The sequence below is a fragment of the Callionymus lyra genome, chromosome 1 (genome assembly GCF_982586985.1).
Source record: "Callionymus lyra chromosome 1, fCalLyr1.hap1.1, whole genome shotgun sequence".
Lineage (NCBI taxonomy): Eukaryota > Metazoa > Chordata > Actinopteri > Syngnathiformes > Callionymidae > Callionymus > Callionymus lyra.
The window spans coordinates 38758158-38777175 of NC_141818.1; the positions used below are offsets into that span (position 1 = coordinate 38758158).

Below are 19018 nucleotides of genomic sequence, written 5' to 3' on the forward strand. Positions count from 1 at the left end.
GTCCTTTTCTTTCTGCTTCATTTCAGTTTTTCAGCTGAAAATTAATACATGCACTCTGGTTTCCTCCCGTCCCAAACCATGCATTCAACTAAAACCTACTTGGAGGTATTACTCTCCAATTGATTACAAATGACTAAACAAACATTGTGTCTAATGTTCTCAATATACCCATAATGCACTGCAACAGTAAGGTACTGATAATTGGAAACATTATATGCGTATTTCATTCCGATGAATGTACAGCTGCGTTCACGACAATCTTAAAGTGTCAAAGGTTTAAATGCTCTGAAGATTTGAAACCAATAAGCGTATGAGTGAGAGCACATGTCCACTGTCCTGTCCATCCTCTCTCTCTCTCTCTCTCTCTCTCTCTCTCTCTCTCTCTCTTTCACTCTCTCCTCCCTCTGTGTCTCCAGCTATCCTTGTCCTGTGGTGTCTGAGTGTGACTTTGAGTGTTTGGCAGGTTAAATTTAGCCTATTGATGCAAGCCGCATACCAACGACAACAGACACAGAGACACACAGAGTTTGGCTTTAGTGTCCGGGAGTGTGAAGATCAGGGACGATCGCGCTGCCCTCGCAAGGTTGACCCCTGAGCCTCCGTCGCCGCCTCGGACTCGGACCGGGACCACAGCACAGGTACGGACCGGACGGGTCGGTTTGGGCGAGAAGTCGTTAAGTTGTCAAATCTTTTCAAATCTGGAATTTGATTTTTATATTTTAAGTTAATTTTTGGGTTAACCTAATGGCAAATATATATTATTTTAACAATAATAATAGTGAAATCAACGCATATGTTGTACTTAGAAAACAGTTGACTGGTACAATTCTCACCTTTGACCTTTAACTATTTTTTCTTCATAAATTCTACTTTAAATCACTGTTTATTTGGTAATAGAAGTCTTGAATGTTGCAGCGATCACCTGCTATTATGTCGGTAGTTTAAATAATACATGTAATAGATTCAAATGTTTTAAAGCAAACATATAAACATCGACAAATTCTCCGCTAAGCTTGTGATATTTTGTATATTACAATTTTTTTTAATAAATGAAAGGCGTTAGTTGTTTGAATTCATAACAAAAATATTCTGATAGTTTCCTATTTATATTTTCTATTGATCTGATGTAATAAACCCTTTAACTTGTTATTTGATCTCACGATAATAAATCAAATGTATTTCATTTTGCACTAAGTTTCATTAATTAATAGCATTTTTTTCCCGTTATCATGATGATATTCTATTCTATTCTTCATCTGACATTTTTCTCAATAATCTCTTTTTTCTTAATTGAATATCTTTGTCCAGAAATGTCCCAGTTCTGCACCATGTCGATCGGAGAAAGGAAGAAACGAGCAGCGGCCATTTGTCAGGAGGTCGAAGGCAGCAACGGTCAGTTACGAGCTCGGCCCGGACAAACAACATCTATTGTGATCCCGGGTTGAAAATGTCGGCGCTGGCTCTCGAACTCCTGCCATAAATAAGCTAATGAGATGATTTAGTACCGCTGGGGACTGATCCCTGCGCTGTTCGTCCTTTTCAAAGGCCTATTTCTGGGCGGGTTGGAGGGAAAGTCCTGCCAACTATTTGGCTGTTTGGATAGAGTGAAGGTCCAAGACAGCTGCAGCCACAGAGCGCTGCATGGAGACGGATCAGGAGTCGGTCCGAATGGACTCTGCTGTGCTTAGGAGCACTTTAGCAAGCCTGGTGGAAGTTGTATTTTTATGTTCACCAAAATAAACCACACACGAGGTCACATGTTGTTAAAGAGAAACATTTTTTAGGAAGTTTTATTTGAGTTTTTATTAACGAGAAGAATGACAATAACTGTAGTATTTTATACTATAGATTTTATAGCTTATAAGCATCCAAATATATATGTATTTTTTTACATTACGTTTTTTATTGAAGAGCAACTTATATGAAAACCAAACTCTCCTAACTCAAATGTTGAAGTCTTCCTCTCCAAGATGCAGTAAGTCTGTCATCATGACCATATTTTGAACTTACTTTAAAGTTCTGCCCGTCGGAAATCTCAGCGAACAAGAGGTTACGGGAGCGGAGTCCATCATGACGTAATAATGGGCTTCACTAGTCCTCCAGCCAGCTGTAATCACTCCCTTATACAACAAGTCCCTCGGAGGTGGAGACTTCTGGGATTGATGACGCTCAGTGACAAACGTGGATATTTGACCAATCACAGAAGAGTGGGCGTGGCTATGTTAAACATGGTTTAATCTCTAGAAAAAGGGGTTTTCAGTAGGCGGGGCTTAAGATAATTTTCTAATGTCAATATTTCAATGAAAAGAGAGTTTTGTTCAAACAGACACTGATGATACAATAGAGTCCACCATCTTTTTAAGAGACACTTAATCCCTTAAGTATTTACTTGCTTTAATATGGTGAACTAGAATTGGTCTGTAAATCTGTTTCATACATTTATTTATTATGGGATTTATATCTACAATTATTTCCCTCAATTGGTTCCCCGGATACATTTAATTGGCTTCTGCTACATTTGAGTATGTTTGGTTCACGAGTGAGGGGGTTCTTCTTCCATGCCTCTGACAGAGTACGTGATGGACCTGGGGAAGAAGCTGAGCACCCCCAAAGACATCATGCTGGAGGAGTTATCTCTGCTCTCCAATCGAGGGTCCAGACTTTTCAAGATGAGACAGAAGCGATCGGACAAGTACACGTTCGAGAGCATTCAGAACGAGGCCAACGCACAGCTAAGTGTGAGTCGCTTGTTGAATTCATGTCTCTGGGACAAAAGATCCTCTTTTTGTTGGTGTGAGAACTTTCACTGGAGTGAAACACTTTTTTTTTTTTTCAGAGTAATTTGCTGAATGACAACATTCACACAGTGGAGATAAAAGTGGAGTCGGCAGCAAATGACAGCACAACGAGTCAAAGCAACTCAAATCCAGGTAATTCATTCAAAGTTACTTTGTACCTCAGAGAGGATCAGTTCATCTGTCCATCACAATATCTTTATAAATCCATCTTTAAGATGTTTATAATTCATAATTCCATGTTTAAAAGGATTTGTGGGGACATTTGCATTGTTACAGCAACAAATTCACAGTAGGAATTGAATTATAAAATTACAAACTAAACTAACTAATTGAATTACTAACTAACTAACTAACTGACTGACTGACCAACCGACACGACCGACCGACCGACCGACTGACCTACTTACTAACAAACCAACTAACTTATTGACAGACCGACTGATTGACTGAATAACTATCTAACTAAACTAATTATTATTAACTGACTGACCGACCAACCGACCGAACGACCGACCGACTAACTAACTGTTTGATAGACTGACTGACAAAGTAACTAACTAACTGACTGACTGACTGACTGACTGACTGACAAGCTAACTAACTGATTGATAGACTGACTGACTAACTAACTAACAAATGGACAAACTAACTGACTAACTAAATGACTGACTGACCAGCTAACTAACTGATTGATAGACTGACTGACTAACTAAATAACTAACTGACTGACTTACTAACTAACTAATGGACAAACTAACTGACTAACTGAACGACTGACCGAAAAAAATTTGCCACGATAGTCTTGATACTATTTTGTATTTATATCGTTATGACTAATTTGATCACATGTGTAACCAGATTGATGCTCACAAACCTTGTTTAGATAACAATCAATTAATTTATTCTCTATATATCCAAATAGTGATCAATAATTATAATCAATAAAGTATTATCATGAACTTGTCAATAATGGCGATCAGGCGTAACCAAGGTGCGCGTCTGGTTTCGTTTGTGGGCCTTTAGCTGTTGTGTGACTCGGAGTCTCTGATGGAAAGTATATTATACAACCAGAGACAGAAGAATATATTGAATCTTATATCGTATATTGAGAGAACATTCTGAATGAAAACATCACAAAGTGAAGCCACTAGCTGTTGATGCCAACTCCTGAAAACTGAAAAAGTCAGTTCTGTCTTTCTTGTGTGTGATCTCATGATAACTTTTCATTCAAATGTTGAAATCAACACGATGTGCATACTTTGAAATATGAAGTTTAGGATTATGATGACATCGTGGAGATAAAATAAGGTATAATCTGTAGATGGTATTTATGAAAGCCTGCATTTACGAATAAAGTTTTATATATTCACATCCTCTCACAACGTTTTTAAATGAAAATATATATGTTTTACATGCTCTTCTCATGCATTGTGTGTTCTTCAGACTAAAATTTGCAAGTTGTTTTTGGTTACGTCACTAAACTCCATTTGTTTTGTCTGTGAAAAATAATTTATGAGTAGAACTCCAAAACAAAAACAGAATCACAGCAGTGGAGCGACAACAAATTATTTAATGATTTTAATTTTAATACCAAGCTTGCTTATATCTGTTGGAACATCTGGCAACTTTTTTATTTTTTATTTTAAGTACACGTTTATTCTTTGAACATTCCATAAATAAGCCCCAGCGAGTGCTGGACAGTTAAAAGCTCCTTCTTATGTAACTAAGTCATGAAAATCAGCGGATAGTGTGCAGACATAAGCGTGTCTGACCCGTTATGTCACAGGATTTGAAAGGCATGACATAAAAATATGTGTCAGGCTCAACAAATATAACATCTTTGTCAGAACCAGTACACAAAATGCAGTGTATAACAGCAGTGAATTGATCAAATGTATAAGAACAACTTTTCGATTTCTTTTTTTTTTTAAAACGTTGAGATGCTACAAGTGAATCTTGTGACTGGTTTACTTATTTCAATATCTTTCATCCGATGTTAGTACAGTTTTATAGAATTATTAAACTTATTGTCCTCATAATATAGACAACTACCCCAATCTCGCTATGATAGCAAGTAAACTAAATGCGAGTATGAAAATGAAGAATAACTGAATTTTAGGAAGTTCCATATAACGTGTTACAAAGGTGTGTATTGACAAGAATCTGTCGATACAATACGTACCAAAATACAGGTGCAACGATACAATAGATTACTTTGTATTGGGATACTGTAAGAACAAGTATATATTTGTACTATTGTCGAGTATTTGACTCTCGTGTTGCAGAATTTACAGACCATTATGACTCTTGACAAAGTCGTAACTGCTTTCATTTGATTTTAAACTTAAATATATTCAAACATCATCATTAAAAGCTGATTGAGTCGACTGTATCCTCTCGTCCTCAGTCCTCGCAGGATTACATTGTTACTTTAGCGGCTGAGGAAGTAATGACTGATTTTGCAGTTTAATTGTAAAAAAAAAACATGAATAAACGCAGTAAATATTGGCATGCTACTTGTAATTATATATATATATATTTAAAGTAATTATTTATTTATTTACTTTATTGAAAAATAAACCAAAATTATTAAAAAAAAACACTTCAGTGCTGTTCGATTTAAAGAAATATTGCAATATTGAAGTTTATCAATAGTTTCTTACACCCCTTGTTTAAAGGTTATGTTATAGTAATGTCAATTATCTTCATTTATCCACCAGAAAACAAAAGAAAATAAATTATACCAAACAGCTCGAGACCTCGGCTCCTGTAAGTGTTCAAGTGAAAAGTTACTAAAGAGTTACTTTGTGGTTCTGCGTATAAGAAAGAGCGACTGGGATGAAGAAGTGAAACGCTTTAAAACAACTGGATGGGAAATGTTCGACACGTGATACGATGAGCCGAGCGTGGAACTATGTGCTATTTTAAAATGGTGACGGATGACAGCGGCTCCGGGCGAGTGCTTCCGACCCGACTTCAGAGCCACAACATCCAGCACAGAACCTTCTGATCCGACACCAGCGAGCTTCACCGATGTTTGTTTACAGACACGACTCCACAGACGACAAACGCCTCCTCCGTGTCCCGGTCCTACACCCCGTGGGAAGAGATGCTCCTCCGTGACCCGGACCTGGCCGAGACCATCAAAATGAGGATGCCCGTCATGGATCCAAGACCGGACCTGCCCGAGTACAAGAGCTTCAATCGGTAAGAGGATGGAAAAGATTCCCGATTTGAATTCGATTTACTTTTTCTGACGACCGCCCGCAGGGTGGCGACTCCGTACGGGGGCTTCGACAAAGCCCCCCGCGCCATCTCCTTCAAACTACCCGCCCTGGACTTGAGCCCGCCACGGTACCCGGAGCTACAGGACAGCGGGGCGAAGCGACCCACCTTCAACAGGACGGCCCAGGGGTGGATAACGGAGAGCGTCCACATGATCCTGCCCACCATCACCCTGGAGCCCGCCGAAGTTCCCGAGTCAGAAGACCTGTAGGAGGTCAAGGGTCAACCATGTATTATAGCAGCACTTATACAGATTCTCATGTCTCGACTCTTCGACGGACAGTGTGTCCACTCACCGACCCGAAGAGAACCTTTTAAAAGGATTGATTTCTATGGCGCAAGAGAATGTAAATAAACAGCTGAGAAGTTATTTATTAACTACACGATATGAAAGCGTTTGACAAGTGATGATGTCTGAAGTTGTGTACTTTTCATCAAATGTTACACGGTCCGGACGAGAAAGAGAAAAGGCACCTGAAGGAAAAAGGCTATTATTGGTCCCCGTTGATCTTAAATAAAATGTGGTAATAAAAAAAAAAGTAGATTGGGCATCAATGTGTCAATTGTGAGTTTATATTTATTTCCAAGATATAAGCAAAAATGTAGATCGACATTGTATCAATAACAGTTTTGGTTGTAATAATCACAACAAGAATATCAATATACATAGACTTACATGTATTAATGACACATACATTTGGAACGTTTAGGACAATCAAATAAAATGTATTTAGTTTTGCAGATTCACATTTATAATTATCAACCTGAAAAAAAAAAATATAGACAGAATATTAATAACCAGAAGAACCCTTGTGTTATCTCTGGGTAAAGGTGAAACTAAATGTGTTATCCCTTGGGGTCACCTTGACCCAGAGACAACCCAATGGATACCACAAACACATTTGTTTTTCGGGAATGCAGGTCACCTTGACCCATAGACAACACAAGGGATACCCCAAGCTAATTTGTATTCAGGCCTTTGGGTCACCTTGACCCAAATACAACACAGGGGATACCACAATTACATTTGTTTTCGGGCCTTCAGGTCACCTTGACCCAGAGACAACAAATGGGATACCCCAAGCACATTTGTATTCAGGCCTTTGTGTCACTTTGACCCAGATGTAACACAAGGGATACCACAAACACATTTGTTTTCGGGCCTCCGGTTACCTTAACCAGGAGATAACACAAGGGATAACACAAACACATTTTTTTCCCGGCCTCCTGGTCACCTTGATCCTGAATTAACATAAAGGTTTATATACGTTATCAATGCAATTTTGTATAGTATTGAAAATCAAAAAAGCTCAATTGAACAACAGAGAAAGCACTACAGCTCTTCAGAAGTGGACAATCCTTCAAAATATTTAGGGAACCTGATGGAACACTTCCACAGTTTTTTCCATGGATAGGTAACGGTGGTGACGTGGAGATGTTGGTGATGGATACTAGAGCACAATTAGACAGAAGCAGAGGTTTGTACACCAAACCTGTACTAAATGGACTCAATCGATCCGTCGATCACGCAGAGCAACCAGAAGAAAACGAAATCAGGAACTAATTTTAGACAAGGTTATTTATGAGTGTAGAAACGTGAAGAACAATGGATGAAAACTTCTGTTTCCCACTGAAACTGACAAGATGGAAACCTCGATTTCCCTCTTTCTCTTTTCCAACAGATCCTTTCTTTGATTTAAAATCTTTCTTAACCATTTTAAAGGCGCCTGTTATAAATAACCCAGTCTGTGTGGCAGAGAACTAGACAAAACTGAAGCCATTTAATTTGCTAACCTTGTTGTCTACTCTTTTTTTCTTTTTTTAAAAAAAAAGCTGCAGGACTTCCCCTGCCAGGATCTCCATCTGGCCCATATTGTGTTTTATATATCCCGTCTCCCGCTGCTCAGCACCATTGATAAAAATAATTTCCCTTTTTATTTTTCTGGCCGAGTTACATCGAATTCTGTCGCTAATGTGTCACGGAAAGTATTTTAAAACTGTCGTTGTCACAGTTCTTGACTTGTCTGTACAGCTTCAATGTGTCTTTCAAATTATTCTTATTTTTTAATGGTTTTGGACAGTGGGAGGAAACCAGAGCCTGAAGGAGAAGCTGTCATTGTTATTTAAGCATCAACCACACATAGCTAGTAGCAGACAAAAGCGATTGTTATTAATATATTTTTTATAGAAAGGATACATCTAGATAGATTAACTTTATTGATCCCTCTGGTGATCTCCTTCAGGAAATTGTTTTTCCAGCTCACTGCAAGAACAAGAACATATATATAAAAATAAAACAGATTCCACTGAGTATGAATTTGGCCAGAATCTTTCTTTTACTAAGCCTATGAAGTTAATTTAAAGTTTATTTCCAACTTACTTTTGTACAAATTTTGGAAAAAGAAAAATACTGGTAGATCATACTGTATTGTGTATCTCTTTATCTTCCTATGCATTTTGATTCATTGGTACATTTTTAATGTTAATACTGTATCTTACCCAAACTAAACATATATAAAAGTATTTATTTTTAAGCCTTATTTTAAGAATAAGACCAAAAACAGTTAATCAATTATTTTGGAAATATTTTCATGCTATTTCGTTGATCTAATTAGGGGGTTTTGTGTGATTTTTTCCACCTTAAAACCTATTTTATTATGTCAAAATCATTCTGTATTTTGTGCCTGTATATATATATTAATCTATTTCAATCAATTCATTTTTTTCTAAGTCTGTATGTGTAAAAAAGATACAAAAACCTGTCTAAACACAGGATGATTATTTTTCTTGTTCCTATCCTTGTAGTTAATATTCACTTAATACTAAATTGAAATGTTAAAGACACAAAAATAAATACATGATGTTATTTATAATGATTTAATTCACTTGTAACCGTGTGTTTTATGGCACGTGAAACAAGGTCATGTCACTTGGACGCTTGTATTTGGGAGGTTTCAGTTCACCAGCTGTGTATGGATTTAATATCTCGCAGGAAAATGAGAGGAAACAAGATAAAGTCTCTGAAGGGTTTAATGGACTTATAATACGACACAGTTCTAGAACCTCATGATGAATGATAACTTTTATTGCCAGAGTTTTAAACAAAAACATTTTTCTGTGTTGTCAGTACAGAATAAAATAATAAGTAAGCAATAGAAAAACAGAAGCGAACACCTCCTTCTCTCCAAGTATTTATTGCCCTTTTAAGTGAATAAAAAATACTATATTGGGGGTAAAAGGGCTTTTATAAAAGAAAAGTGTTAATAAAATACAATATAAATATGATATTTTTCCACGCTCAGCTCGTGTTTACTACTCCTTTGACTTTTTTTTCGACTGTGTCCACTTCCCATGAGGAGCAGACATGTTCCTCTCCAGTGCAGCAGGATTATGAAACCAGTGCAGGTCATGTGATGTCTTCTCTCATCACCATCATGACTAGTTGGAGGTTCTGACCCCCACTCGTCAGAAGAGAGGACGCCTGCCTGCAGTTCCCCGCTGGCGACACTGGGGGCGGAGTTTGACCTCTCAAAAGTCTCCAAAATATCACTTTAATCCTAACGTCGGACATTCTGGCTCTTGAAACCATCAACGGCCTCCAAAAAAAAAAGAAAAAAGAGTAAAGAAAAAAAGAAAAAAGAAGGGAGGAATCTTCCCGCAATGAAGTGGTGTTGACAGCACTGGTGCCGGCGGAGTGCGTGTTCGCTGCTCTGCTGCACTATGACAGCGTTTCTGGGCTCCATCTGCAGTCGCTTCCTCTGACCGGGGCTCGTTGTGTTTTCAAGGGGGGGTTGGATTTTGCGCATTGACAGCCGGAGCTCGCGTTCCTTCAGCGGCGGAGTCGAGTGTCCGCTCCCCGGCGAGGTGAGTGTGCGCGGGGCGTTCGTTTTTCAGAGCTTGCATGCGTGACCGTTTTTTTTCCCCTACTGTTAGCATCGAAGCTAACGGTGCTACTAGCTCCGTCCCACTCGCCACCATGGCCGGGGTTTTTGTTTTGGTTTGTTTTTTTTCACCGTGGTTTTGAACGTGTGTGTGTGTGTCCTCTTACTGAACCCCAGGAGCGCGCAGGCCCGTGTAGATACATCATGGGGGTGTCGCTGCTGCAACAACACATGTGACCCGCAAAACAAACTGAGTTGACATGTAAACATCAGCTCTGGTGCCTCGAACCTGGAGACATGTTGGACTGGAAGTGACTGGCAGGATAGTTGTTTACATTCGTAAACATTTATCTATATATATATAGGTATGTGTGTTATAAGTATTAGTGTTATAAATCTGCTCTTTTAAAGATGTAAGTCATTTATATTTATAGAGCGAATTTATAGACCAAAAAATTATGGAAAAGCCTGCACGAATAAGAAGCCAGTTTTTAGAGTTTTAAGGATCTGAGAAATGTGAGTTCTTCTACTAGAGCGAGTCAGACTCGGTTAATATTAAGTGTCATTTTCCCTTGAAAATGTTCTTTAATTTCTGTTCTACCTCCTTAAGTCAATAGGGTTAAATATTTTAGGCCTTATTTGTTGTTGTTAAATACTTTCAAAACTTGCGATATGTTCGCCATTTTTAAAAGTTTGGTATCATTAGGAAGCGTGGCTATAATTAGGTATGTGTATTATAAGTATTAGTGTTATAAATATGCTCGTTTAAAGATGTAAGTAATTTATATTTATAAAGCGAATTTGTAGATCACAAAATTATGGAAAAGCCTGCATGAATAAGAAGCCAGTGAAGAGTTTTAAGGATCGGAGAAATGTGAGTTCTTCTACTAGAGCGGGTCAGACTCCGTTAATATAAGTATCTTTTACCCTTGATGCATATTTAGAAAGTTATGGATTATTAAAACCTGTAAAATGCACTAATTTATTTTCTACCTCCTTAAGTCAATAGGGTTCAATATTTTAGGACTTTTTTGTTGTTGTTAAATCCTTTCAAAACTTGCGATGTCTCCGCCATTTTTTAAAAGTTTGGTATCATTGGAAAGTGTGGCTATATATAGGTATGTGTATCATAAGTATTAGTATTATAAATCTGCTCTTGGAAAGAAGACTCCATTAATTTAAGAATCATTTTCCCTTGATACATATTTAGAAAGTTATGGATTATTAAAACCTATAAAATGCACTAATTTCTGTTCTACCTCCTTAAGTCAATAGGGTTCAATATTTTAGGACTTTTTTTGTTGTTAAATCCTTTCAAAACTTGCAATATGTCTGTCATTTTTTTAAAGTTTGGTATCATTGGGAATTGGCTAAACAAATAAATAAAAATAAGTTTCATTATGTGATCACAATCTGACACTTTTGTTGTTTGAAACACAACACAGACGTTTTAATGTTGTCAGTACAGAATAAAAGAAAGAAAAGACACAAAATGAAAAAAGGGGAACAGAATCAAGCACCAGGTCATTCTGTGGCGCCTATAATGATGTGAATCATTTCTAATCAATTTAAGTTACATTTGAAAATCTGGCTCTCAGAATATGCATAGAATCTAACAGGCAGTAATTGAAACATAAATCACAGATTTTGTGTATTATAAATGGATTACATTTGCAACATTTGCATTGAAAGTGATAGGATTTTTTTTATTAATTTATGTTATATTTAGTATACTTGAAGATAAATATATAACTTATAATATAATAGGGATTCCAATGAACGTTTTACTCGCCTTAGATGTTTTGTTGATCAAAAACGTATAAATTGTTTTCAGCGATTGGTGGAGCATGTACTTGATATTCTTGATGAAGTAGTACATGTGTACTATGTCATCAGTATTGTACAGTGGTGATGAAAACGACGCAAACACAGTTGTACAGCGGTCTGGCAGCGATTCAGTTCGCTTGATCAAACATGAAAGGTGCTCACTGACCACTGCTGATATCCTGGAAACGTAAAATACAAACAAACCTACTTTATAAATAACTTTTATTCACTTTTGTTAGGATTTAAAGCCCAGCAGTTTTCTGGCTGCATTGTCTGATTGTATTTGCTGATGTCTGCTCATCGACTGGTAAATGACAAATATTTACACCACAACTTTGCTTGTTTTATATGGAAGTAAATGTGTTTAATAAGGCTGTGAACACAAGTTTCTAACACTGAATTTTTTAGAGCATGACTTGACCTGAGCATGACTTTTTTTGTTTTGATGCTTTAAAAATTCAGTGTTAGAAATTCATAAAAAAAACAATAGCTCCCATACTTTTTTTTTTTTTACACCAAATTTCTTCCACTGACTTTATTCACATTACATTTTTTACATTTAATGTTCTTACACACTTCTTTTGTATTTAATCTTTTTTTACTTTGAGGTATTTAAACATAATATTTTTACATTCAATTTTATACTGAATTTATTCATGCATTGAAAAATGAAAAAACGCTTCAAGTTAAAAAAAAAATGGGATAAAGTCTCATTTTGATGTGAGTGTAAAAATTCATGTAAAAAATGTAAATTAAAAGTGTGATCATGACACGCATTTACTTGCATAATCTTAATACAATATATGTCTTCTTTATTTTGGTCTCACTTTATTTCTGGGCTAACTGAAAAAGTATTCACAAAATCAAACACAATAAGATGGTCACCTCAGCATTAATAAAGAAATTATTCACATGTTATAAGAAGCACATTATACTGTACCTACTAGCATCTTATATAGCCTCTTTTTTTCTTATCATGAAGACCTGAAAGTAGGAACCACAATCTTAAAATTGGTCCTGAAAGAAACTGGCTGCCATTGAAGAGTTTTAAAGTTAAGGGAAATGTGAGTTCTTCTACCGGAGCAGCTCAGAATTCTCGCTGGAGAGTTTTGTATTAACTGCAGGCGAGACACCTCCTTCTCAACTGTTACAATAGTGTTTTGTTAGGTTTAGGTGAGCTAGTTCTTAACAGAGCAGCGGCGACATGTAGCCAATGACCGACTTAAAAAATTAAAATGTAGAATAAAACCTGAAAATTAGATGGATGTGAGTTGTTATGCAACTGGTTGACTATAGTAAACGATTAGTTTTCTAATCATCACGTTAGACTATTACCTGGTCATTTGTGTCTGGTGTTTCTTCCTCACTGAACGCCCACCAGCATCTCCTCTAGTAGTGATGTCTCTATTTTCTTGAAATACAATATATTGTTACAATAACATTCAACAGCCCATCACTCTAAATTCATAAAATAAAGTGTGTGAAGAGAAGACGTGTTTAAATTGGGTCGCATTGTTATTTTCCTGTTTTGTTTTGAGTTCACGCTGCTGGAAAAATACTTCCTGGATTTCTCCTCAGCTGACATCCGATGGTGAGCAGCCGCCGGCGTCCGCACGAGCCCCCGGTAGATCCATGCCATGCGTTCCACTAGCTGTGGCGGTGCGTGGGGGTAAGATGGACGCAGCCCATGGCAGGACCTCCACCGCCCAGCATGTCCAGCTCCAGCAAGTCTACCTCACATTCAGGAGAAGGTAGATGATATAATAATTGATCTGGCAACCGACCAAATCAGTCATTCGGTTTTAGTGATGCAATGCGATCTGTGTCCAAGAGGAAGTTTTCAGCCAGCGCTGCTTTAACTGCCCACATGGAGCTTTGATGTGAGAGTTTGAAACGTTTTTTTCATGTCGGATATTGTTCGAGGTGAGCAAGATATTATAACTGATACAGAAACTTGTCTGAATTAACTTCCACAAACACATTTTCATGCGTTTACCCTTACTTAACTTGACCACAAGTCAACAGTTTTTAATCTACCTAACATTTTTGGTGAGTTAAGGAACATGTTTCCACCAAAAAACTACACGGATTTGCTAAACAATTTCACTCATTTTCTACTCACCCTCATGTCTACGAAAGGTAGGGATTATTTATCAGGGTAATCTGTTCATTTTGTTCATTTTAATGTAGCGACTGGAGCTCAGTTGTCTTCATCTTTGTTTTAAAAGACACCTAAAAACAACAAAATGCCTCCATACTGTTCGTCTGTAACGTCGTCTGTAACGGACAAACAAGCTTAACAAATATAGATTATTTAGGTTTTTTTCCTGAACAATTTTTAATGTCGAGGCTTCAATACAAGGTAAGGTAAGGTAAGGTAAAACTTTATTGATCCCTCAGGAGGTCTCCTTTGGGAAATTGTTTTTTACCAATAGCCAGCAATTTTTCATAAACAATAAAAAATAATACATAAAAAATAAAACAAGAAGAAGAACATAAAGAGGAAGAACAAGATGACACAATCTAAGTCTAAAGACAAAGACAAAGAACATGGGTCAAGGAAAGAAAAACAACAAAGACAAAGGATACAAATACTAACATAGAACAGAACATCCAGATACTCTCACTGCACTCCTGCCCCCGAACTCAGAATTGTATAATTTAATAGCCCGAGGGATGAATGAGTCCCTGAGTCTATTTGTATTTGTATTTTCTAAGAGGGACGGACGAGCAGTACGGAGGTATTTGGATGTTTTTAAGTGTATCTTTTTTTAACCAAGAGTTAGCGCCGGTCGCTACATTAGAATTCACATACTTTTTGGCCTAATGCCCTTTAAAAGGGGAAGAATCATCTGTAAATCTATCACTAGATGGCGCCGTCATCCGTTTGGAGCAATTTAAATGATATCAAGGTAATAGACTCTTAATGTTTTGTCTAAATCAGAGTTTTGCTCTTGATCTTCACCAGCTGTCAGCTCTAGCTCTATGGCCTGGGTGAAGATGTTTAAAAAGCCCGGAGGAGGAATGAAGAAGTCCTACCAGCCGGGCAGCATGTTGTCTCTCGCTCTCACCAAAGGTCTCCTGAACGAACCGGGTCAGAACAGCTGCTTCCTAAACAGTGCTGTCCAGGTGTGAGCGACCGCAGTCGTCCTTCATCGTGCCTGATTCGTAACGTGCTAATGTTTTGACTTCGTCTCCCACAGGTCCTTTGGCAGCTCGACATCTTTCGCAGGAGTTTACGACACCTTTCTGGACACTTCTGTCTCGGCGACTCCTGTATTTTCTGCGCACTAAAGGTAGAAAACTATCCTGTCTTTGTGTCTTTTTCTTTATTTATTGCTTTGTGTTGATGTTTCTGATGAATAGTGGCTTCATTTCGGAACTTCTGCTGCAACACAAATTTAAATTCCACAAGTACGCTGAACCACAACTTGAATCAAATGTCGGTTTTAGAATTTGATTTCAGGTTCCAAACATGCTGATAATTCTCAATCTTATATTCATATTTGTGTAACCATCTTTTGTCAAATTCTCTTTCATTTGAATCATTTTCTCTTTTTTTGTTGAGGTTATAATCTCCACTATCTACAAAACTGTGTTGACACGACTTTATGCGGCCATTGTTTAGGATAAGATAAGATAAGAGACTTCAAATAACTGAGGTTATAGGAAAGGAATTTAATGGGAATTTGTTCGATAATATTGGAACAATTACATTATTAACTAATTCATTTATTTTGATTCTACACTTGTCCATCGACATATGTTTACTTTGCCACAGAGAGGGAAGATTAAACATTGTAGAAAACAAAGGGATGCATTTTGGAACATTTTGAGTTCAAAACTAAGGTTTTTAATTTTTTTTTTATATAAGCATCACAACATTTGTTTTCTTAATACCTTATCTCTATTCAATACTTGTTATTATTTGTTGCTGTCAAATTAGATTTTCTGTCAAATTTTATTCATGGTTTATAATTTAATAAAGTGTGTATAAAATAAAACTATATTTACAAGTTACAGTAACGGTGTCGGTTACGACTTCATCAAGAGGTCATGTGGTCTGTAAATTCTGCACCACCAGAGTCAAGTACTCTGCAATACTACACATATATCCTTGTTACTTCAGTATCACAATGTAACAAGCTATATTGTATCGTCGCTGACACACCCCTTTAATTCCTTGTTAGTCTTTCAGTTTGTTAATATACACTTTTTGTTGTTTAATCTCTACTCGGATTGTGTGTTTATTTCTCGGTGTGTAACACGCGACCGCTTGCGTCCCCAGAGTATCTTCAGCCAGTTCCAGCAGAGTCGGGAGCGCGTCCTCCCCTCCGACAGCCTGCGCAACGCCCTCGCTGAAACATTTAAAGACGAGCAGCGCTTCCAGCTGGGTCTGATGGACGACGCCGCCGAGTGCTTCGTATGTCTTCAACCGTCTCTGACTTTAATTAAAAGTAATATCCGGGTCAGGACGTCCCCAGAGAGGAGACCTGGGGTTAAACACTTCCTCCACTGAGAGCATTTTATAGCTGGTTGTAATGTAGAGCTGATGAATGATGCATTAATATATACTAAATGTATAAAATATTTGTATTTCGAGTCAGGTTATGAGACGTATTTGTAAAAGTCTTCTTGTATGTTGACTTCATTTGACCTTCTGCACTTCAGGAAAACATCCTGGAGAGGATACATCTGCACATCGTCTCTGACACAGCAACGGACACTTGCTCGTCCAAGTCCTGTATCACTCATCAGAAGTTCGCCATGATGCTCTACGAACAGGTGACTTCAACACCCACTCATGGAAAAGAGAGTTCTACTTTAAACTGAGGGTGGAGATGCATTTCAGGGGAGAAGGATAAAACCTTTTTGGACGGGCCGGAGTGTGTAAATATGTGGTGGTCCAAGAGATCTGTCAGAAAATAAATACAGTAATAGGTGTTCCTCGGTTTGATGGTTCTACTACTGGATGTTCCTCAGCCTCTTCCCAGGAGGACGAAGCATTTTTAACGTCACAAATCGTGGAATAACGTCTATAATTTTAGTCAATTTAAGTTTGAATTTTAAACCAAATGTAGACCCACAAATTACATTATTTTTAAAAATCTGCCCCCTGACCTCAGGCCTGACTCTGGACGTGTTCGCCGTAGAGCTTTTTGTGAAGTCGCTCAGATTCCTCCAGAAACGTCAGGCAGTCGTAGCAGATGAAAGTTTTGGAGCGATCAATAAAGACCAAAAATAGTCTGGACTGAACTCGGACCGAAAATAAATGCTGTTTATTTTTAGTTTGCATCTGATTTATTTTTTTTGCTACTCGTCAAGCTTTTTTAAAGAAACTGGATCTAAGAATTCCGGGACTTATTGACAAAACTTTACACACACTTTTGTTTACAGTCGCGTCACTAAACACTGGTTTCAATTTTCTCCAGTTCGTCTGCCGTTGCTGCGGCGCCTCCTCGGACCCTCACCCCTTCACAGAGTTCGTCCATTACGTGTCAACGACAGCATTATGGTGAGTAGCTGCCGTGACCATCACCTGCTGCTTCGTTTTGTTCCTTCGCTAGCGAATGGAAATTCCCAGGAACCTGACTTTCTCGCTTCTCATCAGAAGATCTTTATTCACAGTCGAGCACACTGTTTTCGTCTGCTGCTCGGATAAAGACGAGATGAGATGTGTATCTTCTGTACTCAACAATCTGCAACGTCTGCCTATTCTTGCTTGAATCTGAATTTTAACTTCATGTTTATTATTAATGCTGTTGCATACTGACTCCTTCAAGAAACATCTTAAGATGTTTTTATTTGTTCAGGCTTTTCCTTGATTTTCTGGAACTCCTGATGTGTTATCAGTTTTATCTTGACCTTTAAAGTATATACTTTATTGAGTATTGTTTTGATTGTTTAAGCGCTTTGTGACCCTGGTCTGGAAAAGCGCTATATAAATAAATATTACTTACTTACTTACTTAATGTTGCAGCAAAGTAATCATTTTATTTTCGTCATTTCACTAATTCTCTACTCGCCCTCCTGTCGACTAAGATTAGGGATTATTTTTATAGTAGTTTGAAATCAAGTTATTGTAAGTTGTAAAGCGCCCTTTCTCAGACCAGGGTCACAAAGCGCTTGAACAACAAAACAATACACAGTTAAAATACATGATTTAAAAATAAAAAGATAAATAAAAATAACATGGAGACAAACACAGCAGCCACAAGAAAGTTGTGTATTTTAGGAGACATCGACAGAAATGTATGTTCATAAGAAAGTTGCGAGCAGCGCCTAATTTTCCTCGTTTTTTCTCAAAAATACACGCCTTAAAACATTCAAATACCAACATACTGCTGCTCGTCTGTTTATCCGTCTTGTATTGAAGCCCTGAGAAGTAAGGTAAGGTAAGGTAAAACTCAAGTAACGTTGTCTCTTCGAGTTAAGACGGTAGACACTCACAAGATTTACTAGATGTTTGAGTAGCATGTTAGCCTTTTGGCTCCTGCTAGACACAAACTTAAAATATAGACTTGTTTTATTTAATTAAAATAATTTCTCATATTAATGATTATATTAAAGACGTCACAGATGAGCACTGTATCGTTTAACTAACGTCCACAAGAGAGTGAGTAGAAAATGAAGTGAAGTTCTGATCTTTTGGTAAATTTATGATGTGAATTCAGAAGCCATTTTTGTGTTATGTCATCCTCTGTCTGTGTGTGTGTGTGTGTGTGTGTGCGTGTGTGTGTGTGTGTGTGTGTGTGTAGCCAACAGGTCGACCACATGCTGGGGAAGAGTGAGCGTCTGCGAGCGGACATGTTTGGAGAATTGCTGCAGGCAGCAAACAACACGGGGGATCTGAGGAGCTGTCCTGTATGTGATTAAATGTTTAATAGCTTTTTTTTTATTCAAGCAGTCCTTTAACTCGTGACGAGTCGCTCTCATGTCGCTGCAAAAACGAGACACAAAAAAAGTGATTTTTTGGAAACTATCGGGAGTACAGCGCGTGCTTTTGGCTCGCACTGTACTCATGGCAACAGGAAGGAGTCGGTGCCAGACTGGTGTTAAAAATAGAAGGGACGGCTTATCGGCTGTTATTCTAACATCTGTATGTGTGGCCGCTGTGTTCGCTCTTCAGCTCGGGGTTTTTGCAAAACGTCCTTTCACTCTTCCAGGAACGGCGACCGGCCGAAGCCAACGTCGTCTTTCACTTTGAAGTAAAAAAGGGATCTGTTG

The 19018-nt window shown here is 37.8% G+C and overlaps 2 protein-coding genes across 4 annotated transcripts in view; both read left to right on the forward strand.

Annotated features, from left to right (window-relative positions):
* Positions 1-481: 481 nt before the first annotated feature.
* myoz2b (myozenin 2b) lies at positions 482-6627 on the forward strand. Its single transcript, XM_087783893.1, has 6 exons — positions 482-638; positions 1309-1392; positions 2572-2738; positions 2837-2930; positions 5846-6005; positions 6069-6627. Exons 2-6 carry the CDS (start codon positions 1311-1313, stop codon positions 6292-6294), a joined length of 729 nt encoding a protein of 242 aa, XP_087640019.1. The 5' UTR covers positions 482-638; positions 1309-1310; the 3' UTR covers positions 6295-6627.
* Positions 6628-9583: 2956 nt separating this feature from the next.
* usp53b (ubiquitin specific peptidase 53b) overlaps positions 9584-19018 on the forward strand; it is a 30500-nt gene continuing 21065 nt past the window's right edge. The window contains exons 1-8 of one of the 3 annotated variants that reach the window (XM_087806632.1): positions 9584-9947; positions 13370-13542; positions 14760-14920; positions 14995-15087; positions 16080-16214; positions 16463-16576; positions 17224-17306; positions 18550-18655. In XM_087806632.1, coding sequence (XP_087662758.1) covers positions 13479-13542; positions 14760-14920; positions 14995-15087; positions 16080-16214; positions 16463-16576; positions 17224-17306; positions 18550-18655 — 756 coding nt within the window. In that variant the 5' untranslated portion in view covers positions 9584-9947; positions 13370-13478. Of the gene's footprint in view, positions 9948-13167; positions 13543-14436; positions 14533-14759; positions 14921-14994; positions 15088-16079; positions 16215-16462; positions 16577-17223; positions 17307-18549; positions 18656-19018 lie in introns of those variants that run through there. The other 2 variants (XM_087806642.1, XM_087806651.1) reach the window with 2 other exon arrangements.

Excerpts from the sequence above, each read along its gene's own strand:
- myoz2b (XM_087783893.1), top strand. The coding sequence starts at position 1,311 with ATGTCCCAGTTCTGCACCATGTCGATCGGAGAAAGGAAGAAACGAGCA. Across the intron at positions 2,931-5,845 it reads TCAAAGCAACTCAAATCCAG|ACACGACTCCACAGACGACA; the intron begins GTAATTCATTCA and ends GTTTGTTTACAG. Across the intron at positions 6,006-6,068 it reads GAGTACAAGAGCTTCAATCG|GGTGGCGACTCCGTACGGGG; the intron begins GTAAGAGGATGG and ends GACCGCCCGCAG.